The sequence below is a fragment of the Saccoglossus kowalevskii genome, chromosome 22 (genome assembly GCF_978046115.1).
Source record: "Saccoglossus kowalevskii chromosome 22, keSacKowa6.1, whole genome shotgun sequence".
Classification (NCBI taxonomy): domain Eukaryota; kingdom Metazoa; phylum Hemichordata; class Enteropneusta; family Harrimaniidae; genus Saccoglossus; species Saccoglossus kowalevskii.
The window spans coordinates 41,049-55,310 of NC_140662.1; the positions used below are offsets into that span (position 1 = coordinate 41,049).

Consider the following 14,262-nt stretch of genomic DNA (forward strand, 5'->3'; position numbering starts at 1 on the left):
TTTTTTAATCCTCTTAGTTTCGTTGTTCTTCCTGGGGTTTATAGTTCCATGTTTATAGTTCCATGGCCAAACTAAACAAATCACAAAAGAATTAATATGTGAAAACTGTGGAAATCACACACACACACAAAAGGGCAATTTTAAGGGCAATCCTAGCGGAGCGGATCGCCAATATGTTATTTAGAGTACTAACAAATTCCCACTGTCGGTCCGATTAGAATTAAAATATACCGCGAATATTCACTTTTGAGATTTCTGGTATGTGTTGGTTCATGGATATTTCAGCTTTGTCGTCCTGTACTTCATTTAGTAATTCAAACTTCCCAGATTGTGTAAAAACGGAGAGTTTCTTGGTATCAATATCGAAACCGCCTTGGCTTAATTACTTGGAGGAGGCGGCCGCTTATGTCACAGCTATTTTAACATGACCACGGATATAAACTGTGATATTATAGTTACTTATATTATAGATGTTATATAATGGCTTTGAACAGGTTTTTAAAATAATAAATGTACAAGTAAATATATAAATAAAAAATAAATAAATAAATAAATAAATACAAATAAAGTGAATAAATACACTTTCAAAATAAAACAAAAATGCACTAAATATAGTCATACTCATCTTCTACTTTAACATGAAAGTATTTGTAACAAAATAAAATATGTGTGATGCTATCACATAAAGTCCTAAGAATTCCAAGCCACATTAAGCCACATTCTTGCACTAGAAGTAGCAATGAGTCAATCACTTCATCTACAGTAGGCGTCCTGTTTCTGTGAACCTGGAGCATCAAAAGTGACTCTAGCCTTTCCTCCCCCATACTGGCCCTCAGACATGTAGTGTTTTTTCCAGTTTGGAGAAGAATCTTTCAGGCTCAGCTGTTGAGACATGCAAAACGCACAATATCTTCAACAATGTGTATGTTTGAGAAGGTGACGCTATCACACATATTCAAAGCACTGATAGCAGAATATTTTGTTTGTGAACTTCCCGGATCCTCAGATTGCACATACTGTTGTTTCCATAGAACAAACTGTCCCTCCATAACACTTTCATTGTCAAGAAATGCTGCATATTTCTGGAACGCTGGTTTTACATCCTGCCAGGTTGTAGCAGCAATGTTGCAGAGAAGTATTTTCGACAACACGAAAGAAGCTTTCTGTTGTGCTCCAAATCTACCTTCAATATTAATATCAGTTATCACAACATCTAACAATGGATAAACCACATTTATCCTATAATAATCAGCAGCTAACTGGTTTTCTTGACCAGCATTTGCCCTGTAGACTGATCTTTTGCCATGTCGTGGTTTTGTGTCCATGACTGCTCTATCCAAACCGACTTTTTCTGCAAGTTCACATGCAGCTTGGTATATTTCAAGGAACCCGTCAGAAGTACGAAACTTCTTGAGTACTACCAGCATATTTTCAAAATCGGCTAGGACAGTCAAAAGGTCTTTTCTAACTGCTTGAAGTGACACAGACACTGGTCTCATTAGTCCAGAGATCTTTTCTAACATTACAAGTCCTACAAGAAATGCTGGGTTTTGAATGCTACAGAGCAAACTAAGTGCTGATTTTCAGTTTTCAGTTGAATCCCATTGCCCTATGTCATCTAAAGCCGTCACCACATATGCATAATAATAGACCTATGATGTTTTAGATGTCTCTTGAAAAATTATTTTAGCATACTTATACTGATAATAATTTTGTTTTCGTCATGCGTTTGTGGGGGGGGGCATACCACCCCCCTGGACCCGCCACTGAATACAAAACTTACAACATAATTTATCGTATATGTTTTAAAAACCGGGAAGGTTTTAACTTTGTTGTCAATATATTTATCCTTTAGGGGTAGATTAAAGTACTTTATTTGTAATAATTATTGTATGGAGTGTTAATTAAGCTAATATACCAATGTGACGAAATCACATTTAACATGTGTTAAATAGTATGTCCGATAATTAACATCTATGGAAATAAAAATCAACTTAGATTTCTACTTTTGATCAGTGCGAGGAGCACTATTAATTCAAATATAACTTTTTACCGACAACTTTTGTATTTAACATGCCACTTTCTATATAGAGTTGCTAAATAAATGGACTGATATAATACAAATATAAATATTCTTCCCTACTATGAATTATATGCAACAATACACGGTAGACTAAATTCTATGATCTGGGCTTCATTTATATTGTAAACATTTTCGGCACTGGGGGGTAAACAGTGGGAATACTTTTCAGTAATAGGTTTAATACACTAAAATTGGCAGACTCCACCTAGGGACTGGAAAAAAACGTGGAAAGGCATATACAAGACGAGAAAACACTTTTTCTATTGACGCACAAAACCACATTTGTCGCAAACACACAAAAGCAAATCAGAAACCTCGTCTGAAGTTATTATTATGTCATCTCGAAGAGTCAGTAATTATATAGCTTGTTATGAAACGAATATGTACATTGTAAGTATTACAACATTATGAAATTAATACGTACCTCGTAACGATTACACTATGAAATAAATGTTTACTTACTTCACTACAAAATAAATATATATTTAGTATGTATTACATTATTAAATAAATAAATAAATAAATAATCACTTCACATATGAATGAAGGGGGTTCAGTTTATTTTAGCTTTACTTTAGTCTTATTTTTATTTCTGTTCTTACTTGTATAGTCAGTCAAGTAGCTTTTATTATATATATATTTGAGTCCATTATTGTTTTGCATTGTTTTAGATTTGTCTTTTGTTTACTATACACTTTATTACACTTATTTAAGCTTTATTCTAGTTTTATCTATTTTATTTGTATTTATTATAGTCTTTAAGCTATTTATTATCTTTATTTTAGCTTATTACTGTAATACAATATTTTACTTTTTGTACTTGACTTTTATTTACCATACTGAACCCAAGTGTAATAAAGTTATTATTATTATTATTATTATTATTATTATGAAAACAAATACTATGAAATCCACAAACGTAGATATTTGTTCTTAAATAAGTGTTAAATAAGTGTATTCTTCTTCGCTGAAAAAGAAATTGCCATTGTTAAGCAAATTAATTACCTGGGTATAACTATAAGTGCTAATGGCAAACATAAAGAGGGTATCAATAATTTAAAAAATAAAGGGATGAAAGCTCTCTTTGCTTTGAAATGCAAACTCAGTTATGACAACTCACTAAATATACCCCTCCAACTATCTTTATTTGACAAACTGATAAGACCCATTATTGTATGTGGTAGTGATGTTTGGGGTGATGAAAGCACAACTAAGTCTGCAATTGAGGATGTCCATCTTTCATTTTGTCGGTTCATTCTTGGTCTCTCGAAATTCACACCAAAAATGACTGTTTATGGTGAGCTAGAAAGGTACCCCATTGACTGTTTTATCAAGAAACAACGACTTAAATATTTCAACCGGGTAACAAACTCTGATAACACATTACTAGAGAAGCCTACTTAGTAAATAAGAATGTAAAAAGTAAATGGTTTACAAGTGTAGAAACCCTCATGCAAGATATAGATGTTGTTACCATTGTAAACTCAAGTGAAAAAATAATTAAGAAAAATTTAGACTTTATTCATAAAAAAATAAACAAATCATTTGAGAACCAATGGATCTTAGACATGCATAATGATAATAGAAAACAAACCTTGGCTAAAAACAAATTAAGAACATACAGACTTTTCAAACAAGACTTAAAAAATGAAAATTACCTAATTAATATGCAGAACCATGGTCTTAGAAGGTTAATTGCAAAATTCAGGACAAGCAACCATGACCTTAAAATTGAGAAAGGCAGACATAATAATGTGCCGCTGGATAAAAGAACATGTGATATGTGCAGCCAAAATATAATTGAGGATGAGCAACATTTTGTAATGAAATGTCCAGCTTACAGTCACCATAGGGCCAAATTCCTGACTGCACAAAATAAAGTTCAAAATTTTGATAAAGAAAATAGCCAGAATAAATTCATTTTGATTATGACAAACCATACTCTAGCACCAGTATTAGCTGTCTTCCTAAAAAACAGCTATGGAACAAAACAGCAACAACTATCAGTGTATTAGGCTACATTTTGTGTTCATTCTATATTCTGTATTCACCATTGGCTGCAAATTGTCTTTATTGTTTTTGATTTGTTTTATTTTTTTTAGAAAAGTTTTTCTTTTTTGTTTTCTTTTTTAGATTGTATTTTTTTTTTTTATTTCTTTCTGTAAGACCCTTTTTATCCTTTCCTAAGGATTTTATGTGTCTAATAAAAAAAATAAAATAAAAATAAAAGAATTTCGGCTTTCTGATTTAAAATTTCGAATGCAACTAGATTGGTCTACTAGGAAGCATAATTGCCAAGTTTCTTCTTATCATTTATGACTGGAATCAATACCAAATATTAACACATTTGCTCCACCAACCGTCAGGACAAGCACCGCGATACAAACTGTCAACCGATATGATAGCTCATTTGCATACGACTATCTCGTTCGTGGACAGAAGAACTCAAGTTCAACTCTCCAGTTTTTTGGATGAACAAAACATCCGATCCGACATCTCCAACTCCCGATGCTATCTCCCATCTTTTGGCTAACTATAACGGCACGTTTCTGCACAAAATACTTAGAATCAATGCAGAAAGAATGAAGCTTTCACGAGGAGCTGTGGATAGCGCTACCTACCATTCAAATTCCAATCACGTGACCCATGATTGCAATAATATTTTCTACATTAATGTATCATGCATGTCACAGTATAAATAAATTGGAATCCAGCAATTGCCAGTACATCTGAAGTCTTTTATTTGTAGATAGTGGCACGGCATGGTAGCAATTGATCAGTCATATTCAAATTACTTACTAGTATATCTTTTTGAGCTTTTATATTTCTTAGAATATTCGAAATGTTGTTCCTATTTACATGTGTTGTTAGGTTAGGGGCGTGCCGTATCATGGTTGAACATCCGGTTTTCCACATTTTTTTCAAAATGTTTCTTGATTTAGCGTGGGGTTTACGTGATTTTACTATGACTCATTGTAATTCGTATGTGATAACAACCTGGCAGTCACGTCCGTGGCAAATTCGGGCTGATATCGACCTGAAAAAATTTTCGTTCGGTTTTCGCTCCAATATAATTCCATAGTAATGATTTCTCGACAATGGACACATACTAGCAGATTGGCGAAACTTAAAACTGGTGAACTTTATAAAACTTTTTTGGAGTTGAAAATGCGTGCGCCCTCAGTGTTTGCTTTACCAACCGAGGTCACTTCCGCCCGCCGTATCGAGCTGTAAATTGTTGTATACATTGCTATGCTGGGGTAACTTTGCGACTGTTTATACGCATTTCCCCCAATACTCGTCGCCTATGTTAGAGTGTAATATAACAAGACGTCCCATAATGGACAGGGGGATTTTATTTTACTGGATTGTAGCGTTTTTGGTGATGGGAAATGGTTCATACGTCAATTCTAAAGGTGAGTGTACTTGTATAACTTTTGACTAGTTTGCAAACTATGTCGTCTATTCATCGAATCGGGTTGGGCGTGTACTGTAGTTAAAAACAAGGTTGTTTACTTTAAATCACCTTATTCGCGTCCTACCCTTCACATATGCTACATTTAATATATAAATAAGGCCAAGTTAAAACCGGCGGTCAGAGACCGTTACACCGACGGAACAGATTGTGGCGATTAAATTTTGCCTCCTAATTGGGTGCACAGCTTGAAACTCCCTGTCCCGTTTTCAAGTCTCAATGACAGTTCGTTTCATTATTCATGCCGAAACCACGTTGTATTATCTCACAGTCAATAACACAAATGACCTGTAAAGAGCCGATGAGAGTAGTGTCAATGGAAATCGTCCGTTTCATAAACTGGTGTTATTCGATGCTCGTCACTGCATCACGTTTTCGCCGTTGCTGACCTCTGCATGCACACAGACAGCATAATTCCGCAAACGACATTTAATGTATCAGTTCGAAAAAAATGCTATAAAAAACGGCACCCTGAAAAGCAACAACGCTTCTTGTTACCAGAAAGACCGAGACAACTTAGTAGTTTGCCAGCCGATCGGTTGCATGTACGTGCGTCCGCGTCCAGGGAATACATTCAACTGTTGGTATCACGATTGGCAAGGATCTAATTCTCGTTTATCTACCCACGTTTTGCAATTATCGGTCACATTCCCCAGTGCCTAGCCACTGTGTCGATTGTTTATTGCGACCAAAGTGCAAGCTTGATCTTGAATTTGTGATCTTCTCATGAACTATAAATCACAAAAACAAGTATAGTCACTTCGTCAGTATTGGTTGCATGTTCAAATATCAAGAGTGTTTTATTTAAATTTGAACATCTTGAAAAGCTTTGTGCTGGGCAACGACAAAAACAAACTCATAAATAGAGGTGGCATTTTGTGTACATGTTTAATTCATTTGGTAGATTTCAAACCATAAACCATCATGTCATTTCTGTTTACATCACATCAGTGTTCTATTGGCAGCTGTAACTTTGATGACATTGATAATTTATTCTTTTTCATATTATACCAAAATGCCTGAAATCTAATCAAATAAACAAGTTCATTCAATTATATACAGAATGTAATTTGATTTGATCTAATTATCAGTGTGCCTATATTGTTACATTGCTTAATTGCCTGTTGTGAGACTTCAACCCATAAGTACAAGTACAGACACAGTGAGCAAAGTGAAGGCCATTGTTTCTTGGCTCCCCCCCCACAAGTACAAAAACCAAGGTCACTTACTCTCAACAGTTTTATGGTCTCTGATCTCCAACATGTTTGTTTACAGTAAAGCAGGATAGGTCTCATTAACATATCTTTATTTTAACTCATTGAGAAGTTATGGTGTGTTTATAAGGGGGGGGGGGGTAGCATTCTACTCGCACAGATTACTTTGTCACTGGTTGGGGATGCACCACTTAGGTTTGGAGTTGGCTTTTAAAAATACTTGGAAAACTGAATTGTGTAATCATACAGATGTACATCCCAACAAATTGATCTCACTTTCCATGCTAGACTTTATAGTGTTTTCTTTCTAACTTGTTTAATATCCATTTATTTATTTCACAAAACTGCCTGCAGTGATTTATATTGTTCAGTCTGCATGGATATTGTTTTAATCTTAAAATTGTAGCATTCAAGTATTGAGTTAAATGTTAGCGATAATGACCAGGAAAGGTCAATATCAAGTTAATTGCCTTCTCTGTGGTCCAATCATATATCACCGACTAGGGAAATTGACACTTAAGAAAAATGTCATAGAACTCAACCATCAAACCGGACATTGGATATATTAAATATACGTCATTGAAATTTGTTACTTTTATTGAAGTTCGGTAAATCTCTCTTGCATGACGTCAAGCACTTATCAGTTATTGCTTATCATTAAATTTTTTTTATATTTAAGACCCATGACCTGCATAGTGTTTTCTGTCTGTGATGTTATCATTGGCAGTCACTGCTCTCCAAGTTTACCATATTTGTCACAGAAGATAATCACAATTGAATGCCATTGTTGTTTGTCATAACCAAAACAGCTGATTAAGTGTTATCTTTTAAATGGTCTTGTCATTAGAAATCTGACCATGGATCATAACCATTATATGGCAATTCAAAATGGACTGTAAAAATGTTTTATTACTGACTGTTTAGAATGCTTTTTCCAAAAAAAACTATAAAGAAAACATGTTTGGTTAGTGTCTTTGATTTTCTTTTTAAATTTGTAGTTTTGTAAAGAAAGTAAAACATTATCTGTCTTTGTTATTTGTGTTTCCAGTGTTCTTGAGACCTTGACAGGAGGTCGTCAATAGGTATTTAGTCTTGTTTTTATTTCATGCCTTGTGCCTTGCTACATGTTTATTCTCTAGTATGTATATTTTCTTTTACCATGTTCACAATAAATTAAATAACCTAGTTTCCCCTGATTGCAATAAATTTTTCCTTATCAGTGTTCAGTTAAACACAACTATGGTACTTCTATTAAACAATTTGTGGGGTTAATGACCACAGATTAACGCTAATTAAAAGTATGAATGGTCATGGTTGAGTAACAGAAAGGAATTTCCATTCAGCTGTGTTATACCATTTGATGTCCAACACACTTAAGGAAACCTGATCTCCGTGACCCCCAGGGTTGTACTTCAGTATTATTAGGATTTGATACTACTCAGATTTAGAAAAAAGAAAATGACAGCACAATGTGGTTTTTACTGCATGTGGTTTCTCAATTGCCGTTATGTTTTGAATTTCGTGACCTGGCCCGACTGTAGTTTCAATAATTTTGACTGTGGTAGCGTTATCTATCTCATGCTGGTACATGATTGATGTCAATGACCTTTATCATACTCCTTGTTTCAATATCGTCTCCTAGCAACTATGCAATGACAGAAAAAGTCATAAATTGAGAATTCAATCAATTTGTATGTGATCTCAACCCAATTTAATTTAATTTAATTCTAAATAAAGTATTAGTGGATATGCATGGAAACAATGTCATAATAAAGAAATACAGTATTAGTTCTACTGTATATATAATGAACCAAATAATTTACCACCTAGATTTTATTTGTTAATTCAATAAAGTCCCAATTGTATTACTGAAATAGTTGACAATTCTATATTAATGTCTTATAGGTTATATGTTTTATTACTGTCATATTCTCTGTAAAAACTATAATACAATATTATACCATGTCATATTGATGTAGCACTGGCATTTATTCTGACTGTCATCTAGGATTTTATCCTGAACCCTCCCTGTAAGAAGTCTTTCTGACTTGCTAGTAAAAAAATTATTTCTGAAGAATATATTATAAGGGACGAACCATTATTGGGGGGGGGGCTTTAAATTTAAACACAATTTCTATGAAAACTGCAATGGTTAATTATTAATCTACAGAATATGGACCTAAAATGACATTTGTTGTATACTGAATAATTTCATTATTTTTATCATACGTGTAGAAACATATAATTTATGTAAATGCAAATATCATATACTGTATTTGCTCTATTATTAGCATATGCATGTAATTATAGATGTGTTTCTATGGTCAAAATAATTAATATTTTAATGATTCAATATATAACAAATGCAACTTTGGATTTATATACATTTCCATTGGAAATGTGCTTCTAATAGAGCAAAATAAATAAATCAATCGTCATTTTCCAAATAAAATAGTCTGTATGTGCATATTTTAAGCAGTTTGTTGTGAGAAAACTTGCTGAATATCATTAATAAATGTTGTCAATTACATGTAGTATGTGATACATGTATAATCATTGTTGCCATGGCAATACACCATGTACATGATGTGAACAAATATGAAGACAACTTTTGTGCTTAAAATATACCAATCCTTGTATATTACCAATCAGTAATCTATTCATATAAATGCAAATTAGTCAACTTTCTCTAGAGAACTAAAATCTTTATTTATCATCGCTTTTTGTTTTAAACTTTTGTTTTCTTTTTAGCTTCTATTAGAGTTAAATAATTTGACTTGTTTTTGACAGTCATCACAAAAATATTGCTTCTCATGAGAACATTCCTTGAAAAATTGGAAAATATATTTTTGGTTAAAATCGCAAATTGGAATTTTTTTTATATGTAATATTAAAGGTGCTTTATTTTTTTTTCAAGTATTTTATAATTTTCACATATATGTTGAAGCAACTTTGAAAAAAATTGTAGATACAAAATTCTGAAAAAATAAATTTTACAAGCAGTGTGACTGAATTTGAGAGTGAGTGTATCAATCTTATTTTAAATAAGCTTTGCTACAGTTAATTTACTGGTGCCCTCCTCCTTTTTCATACTGTGCTACATTCCAAGCATTCTTTGAGGTTTGTCACTCTTCAGTAGGGTTGCCAAGGGAGACAATGAGTCTCATCCCAGACATTTATCTCTGTTGACATCACACTGCTAAATCTGCATTCCCATTATAATAATTTTCCACTTTATCCAGTTATCTAGAGTCAATTTTTCCTGCAAACTGCAAAAATGCCATTGTTACAAAAGATATGTATAGGCCACCACTCTTGAATTAATTCCCCACCTACTGTTAACTATAATTAAGTTATTAACAAAAATAATTTACACGCCAGAGAAATTTTGTGTTAATCTGATAGGAAACCTGATGATTCTCAGGTTATAAATGACTGTTATTATAGACTGCCCTCAGATCATTAGAATTTATTTTTAAAAATGACATGCTGCTTTTAAAGAAAATTTCATAAAACAGGCAGCTTTTTTAAAACTGAAAAGTTCAAATGATAGATTGAGAATGTAATATTGTAAAAAATATGTCAATCTGTTTTCAACCGAATGAACCCCCAGAATACAAAACCTTCTATAAAAAAAAACAATAACATGTAATAATAATCATAAATCTCCTACTTCGTTGTTTCTATGATGACTTTCTATTTTTCTATGAAATCTACTCATCAATATTTTTAAAATTTATTAAACCCAGATTAATGTCTCATTACTGTTCCTAAGCAAACTTTATAAAAAAAAATGTGCAAAGAGGAAATTAATGAAATTAATCATGCCTTATTAATAATTAATAAAATTACCAACTAACGAGGTAACAGAGAAGTAAAGAGAAGTAAACAGTGCCTGGGAATTTTGTAGAGGTCTGCATAATTTGTTTACAAGTTGCAGAGGCCACTAAGATTACAGCCAGGCAAAGATGAAAAAACAAGAACCGTCAATATTGAAATTGCTTTTCTTGCTTGGCTGGATGACGGTGATTAGTTTGAAAATAATAGTCATGTTTTGATGGAAATTGAATAGAACACTAAAACCAATTTGATTATGCAAGAGAAATTTTCAGAAACTTAGAAGAATTTTTTTAAATCATCAAATGATGAAAATTCATGTCTGTTGAGTTTATAAAGTTTCTACATGTATTGCTGTTTAAAACTGCACTCATAGTGTCATGCATTACATGTTTAAAACTGCACTCATAGTGTCATGTATTAAATGTTTAAAACTGCACTCATAGTGTCATGTATTACATGTTTAAAACTGCACTCATAGTGTCATGCATTACATGTTTAAAACTGCACTCATAGTGTCATGCATTACATGTTTAAAACTGCACTCATAGTGTCATGCATTACATGTTTAAAACTGCACTCATAGTGTCATGCATTACATGTTTAAAACTGCACTCATAGTGTCATGTATTACATGTTTAAAACTGCACTCATAGTGTCATGTATTAAATGTTTAAAACTGCACTCATAGTGTCATGTATTACATGTTTAAAACTGCACTCATAGTGTCATGCATTACATGTTTAAAACTGCACTCATAGTGTCATGTATTACATGTTTAAAACTGCACTCATAGTGTCATGCATTACATGTTTAAAACTGCACTCATAGTGTCATGTATTACATGTTTAAAACTGCACTCATAGTGTCATGCATTACATGTTTAAAACTGCACTCAGTGTCATGTATTACATGTTTAAAACTGCACTCATAGTGTCATGCATTACATGTTTAAAACTGCACTCATAGTGTCATGTATTACATGTTTAAAACTGCACTCATAGTGTCATGTATTAAATGTTTAAAACTGCACTCATAGTGTCATGTATTACATGTTTAAAACTGCACTCATAGTGTCATGCATTACATGTTTAAAACTGCACTCATAGTGTCATGTATTACATGTTTAAAACTGCACTCATAGTGTCATGTATTAAATGTTTAAAACTGCACTCATAGTGTCATGTATTACATGTTTAAAACTGCACTCATAGTGTCATGTATTACATGTTTAAAACTGCACTCATAGTGTCATGCATTACATGTTTAAAACTGCACTCATAGTGTCATGTATTAAATGTTTAAAACTGCACTCATAGTGTCATGTATTACATGTTTAAAACTGCACTCATAGTGTCATGTATTAAATGTTTAAAACTGCACTCAGTGTCATGCATTACATGTTTAAAACTGCACTCATAGTGTCATGTATTACATGTTTAAAACTGCACTCATAGTGTCATGTATTACATGTTTAAAACTGCACTCATAGTGTCATGTATTACATGTTTGAAACTGCACTCATAGTGTCATGTATTACATGTTTAAAACTGCACTCATAGTGTCATGTATTACATGTTTAAAACTGCACTCATAGTGTCATGTATTACATGTTTAAAACTGCACTCATAGTGTCATGTATTACATGTTTAAAACTGCACTCATAGTGTCATGCATTACATGTTTAAAACTGCACTCATAGTGTCATGTATTACATGTTTAAAACTGCACTCATAGTGTCATGCATTACATGTTTAAAACTGCACTCATAGTGTCATGCATTACATGTTTAAAACTGCACTCATAGTGTCATGCATTACATGTTTAAAACTGCACTCATAGTGTCATGTATTACATTTTTAAAACCGCACTCATAGTGTCATGCATTACATGTTTAAAACTGCACTCATAGTGTCATGTATTACATGTTTAAAACCGCACTCATAGTGTCATGCATTACATGTTTAAAACTGCACTCATAGTGTCATGTATTACATGTTTAAAACTGCACTCATAGTGTCATGTATTACATGTTTGAAACTGCACTCATAGTGTCATGTATTACATGTTTAAAACTGCACTCATAGTGTCATGCATTACATGTTTAAAACTGCACTCATAGTGTCATGTATTACATGTTTAAAACTGCACTCATAGTGTCATGCATTAAAACTGCACTCATAGTGTCATGCATTACATGTTTAAAACTGCACTCATAGTGTCATGCATTACATGTTTAAAACTGCACTCATAGTGTCATGTATTACATGTTTAAAACTGCACTCATAGTGTCATGCATTACATTTTTAAAACTGCACTCATAGTGTCATGCATTACATGTTTAAAACTGCACTCATAGTGTCATGCATTACATGTTTAAAACTGCACTCATAGTGTCATGTATTACATGTTTAAATCTTATGTAAATAAACAATAGGTTTTACACATTGGATCATGTCTCAAACATAATGTGATGTGATTATTGGTGCTTATCATAAAATAACTAAATAAAAATGACAGATGAAAAATGACCATCAAGTAGCCATGATTTGTCTTTGTGATGTGATTGACTATTTACCAAAAACATTTAAGTTGATGAAAAGTTTTGCCATATGTTATCGACCATTGTTGATCAAAATGACAGTATTTTTTGTTCCTACATTTGTGTGACCTCCGAGACCAGCATTCAGGGTACAAGTGTTCCCCAAAGATCAGCTGACCACTCATCCTGAAATGAACTGTATACCTAATTCAGACAGTCGACAGGAATCAACAAAGTTGTTCATTGTGTGCAAAACAGTGGAAGGAACACCCCATGCCAAAGTTAGCAATTTTAACACAACACTGAGCAGCATGGGGCTAATTGGCAGATTCTGTTGCCTATCCCGCCAGCAGCAGCGTTCCCGCCATTTTCATCTCTCCAAAGGTTGTAACCCAAAATGGCTGACATTTAAAAGTTTGCTATATTTAGCCACTGTTGCTTGTAACGTTCGTTTCTAGTGGCAAAAGTCAATTGGATTTTGACAGATGGAAAGTGAAGCAACCCTAGGCAAGATGTGTGTACTTTTCTCTACATTGATTTATTCATGGCCAATAAAGTTGCCTACAAATGCTCTCTCTGTTTTTTTTCTTCTTTTTCAATATTGTTTACTGGTTTTATTTAACTTTTTCTATTCTATTTCTGTGAATATTTAATAGTTTTTCACACCATGCTGGTAAAGACATTCAATTTTGATTTCCACATGTACATGTCAAGAGAATATATCAAACTGTTTTCCATTATGATTTGTCTGTCTCCCGTGGAGTTATTTAAACTTATCACTAGTAATGTCTCCAACTATATATAAAAGTAAAATATCAGTAAAATCATCTGTTTCTAGTTGTTTAATGTTATTTACTTATTTACTTATTGACTTATTGGGAAAGAAAATGGTCACAAAGTACAAGGAGAAAAATATATATAAAAATAAAACAATATACTAAATAACAAATACAATCACTAAATTACTAAATAATATAAAATTTATAAATTTACTAAATTACTAAATAATATAAAATTACTAAATTTACAGCAGGCATTAAGATGTCAAGTAAGACCCTGCTTCCTGACTTTGAAGCTTTTACTTATGAACTGTGCTACTGGTATAATAACG

At 32.7% G+C, this 14,262-nt stretch overlaps 1 protein-coding gene across 4 annotated transcripts in view; it reads left to right on the forward strand.

The window, feature by feature from the left end:
- Nucleotides 1–5,302: 5,302 nt before the first annotated feature.
- LOC100372961 (epidermal growth factor receptor-like) overlaps nucleotides 5,303–14,262 on the forward strand; it is a 160,979-nt gene continuing 152,019 nt past the window's right edge. For all 4 annotated transcript variants that reach the window (XM_085495688.1, XM_085495691.1, XM_085495689.1 and 1 more), the window contains exon 1: nucleotides 5,303–5,499. In XM_085495688.1, coding sequence (XP_085351814.1) covers nucleotides 5,391–5,499 — 109 coding nt within the window. In that variant the 5' untranslated portion in view covers nucleotides 5,303–5,390. The remainder of the gene's footprint in view (nucleotides 5,500–14,262) is intronic.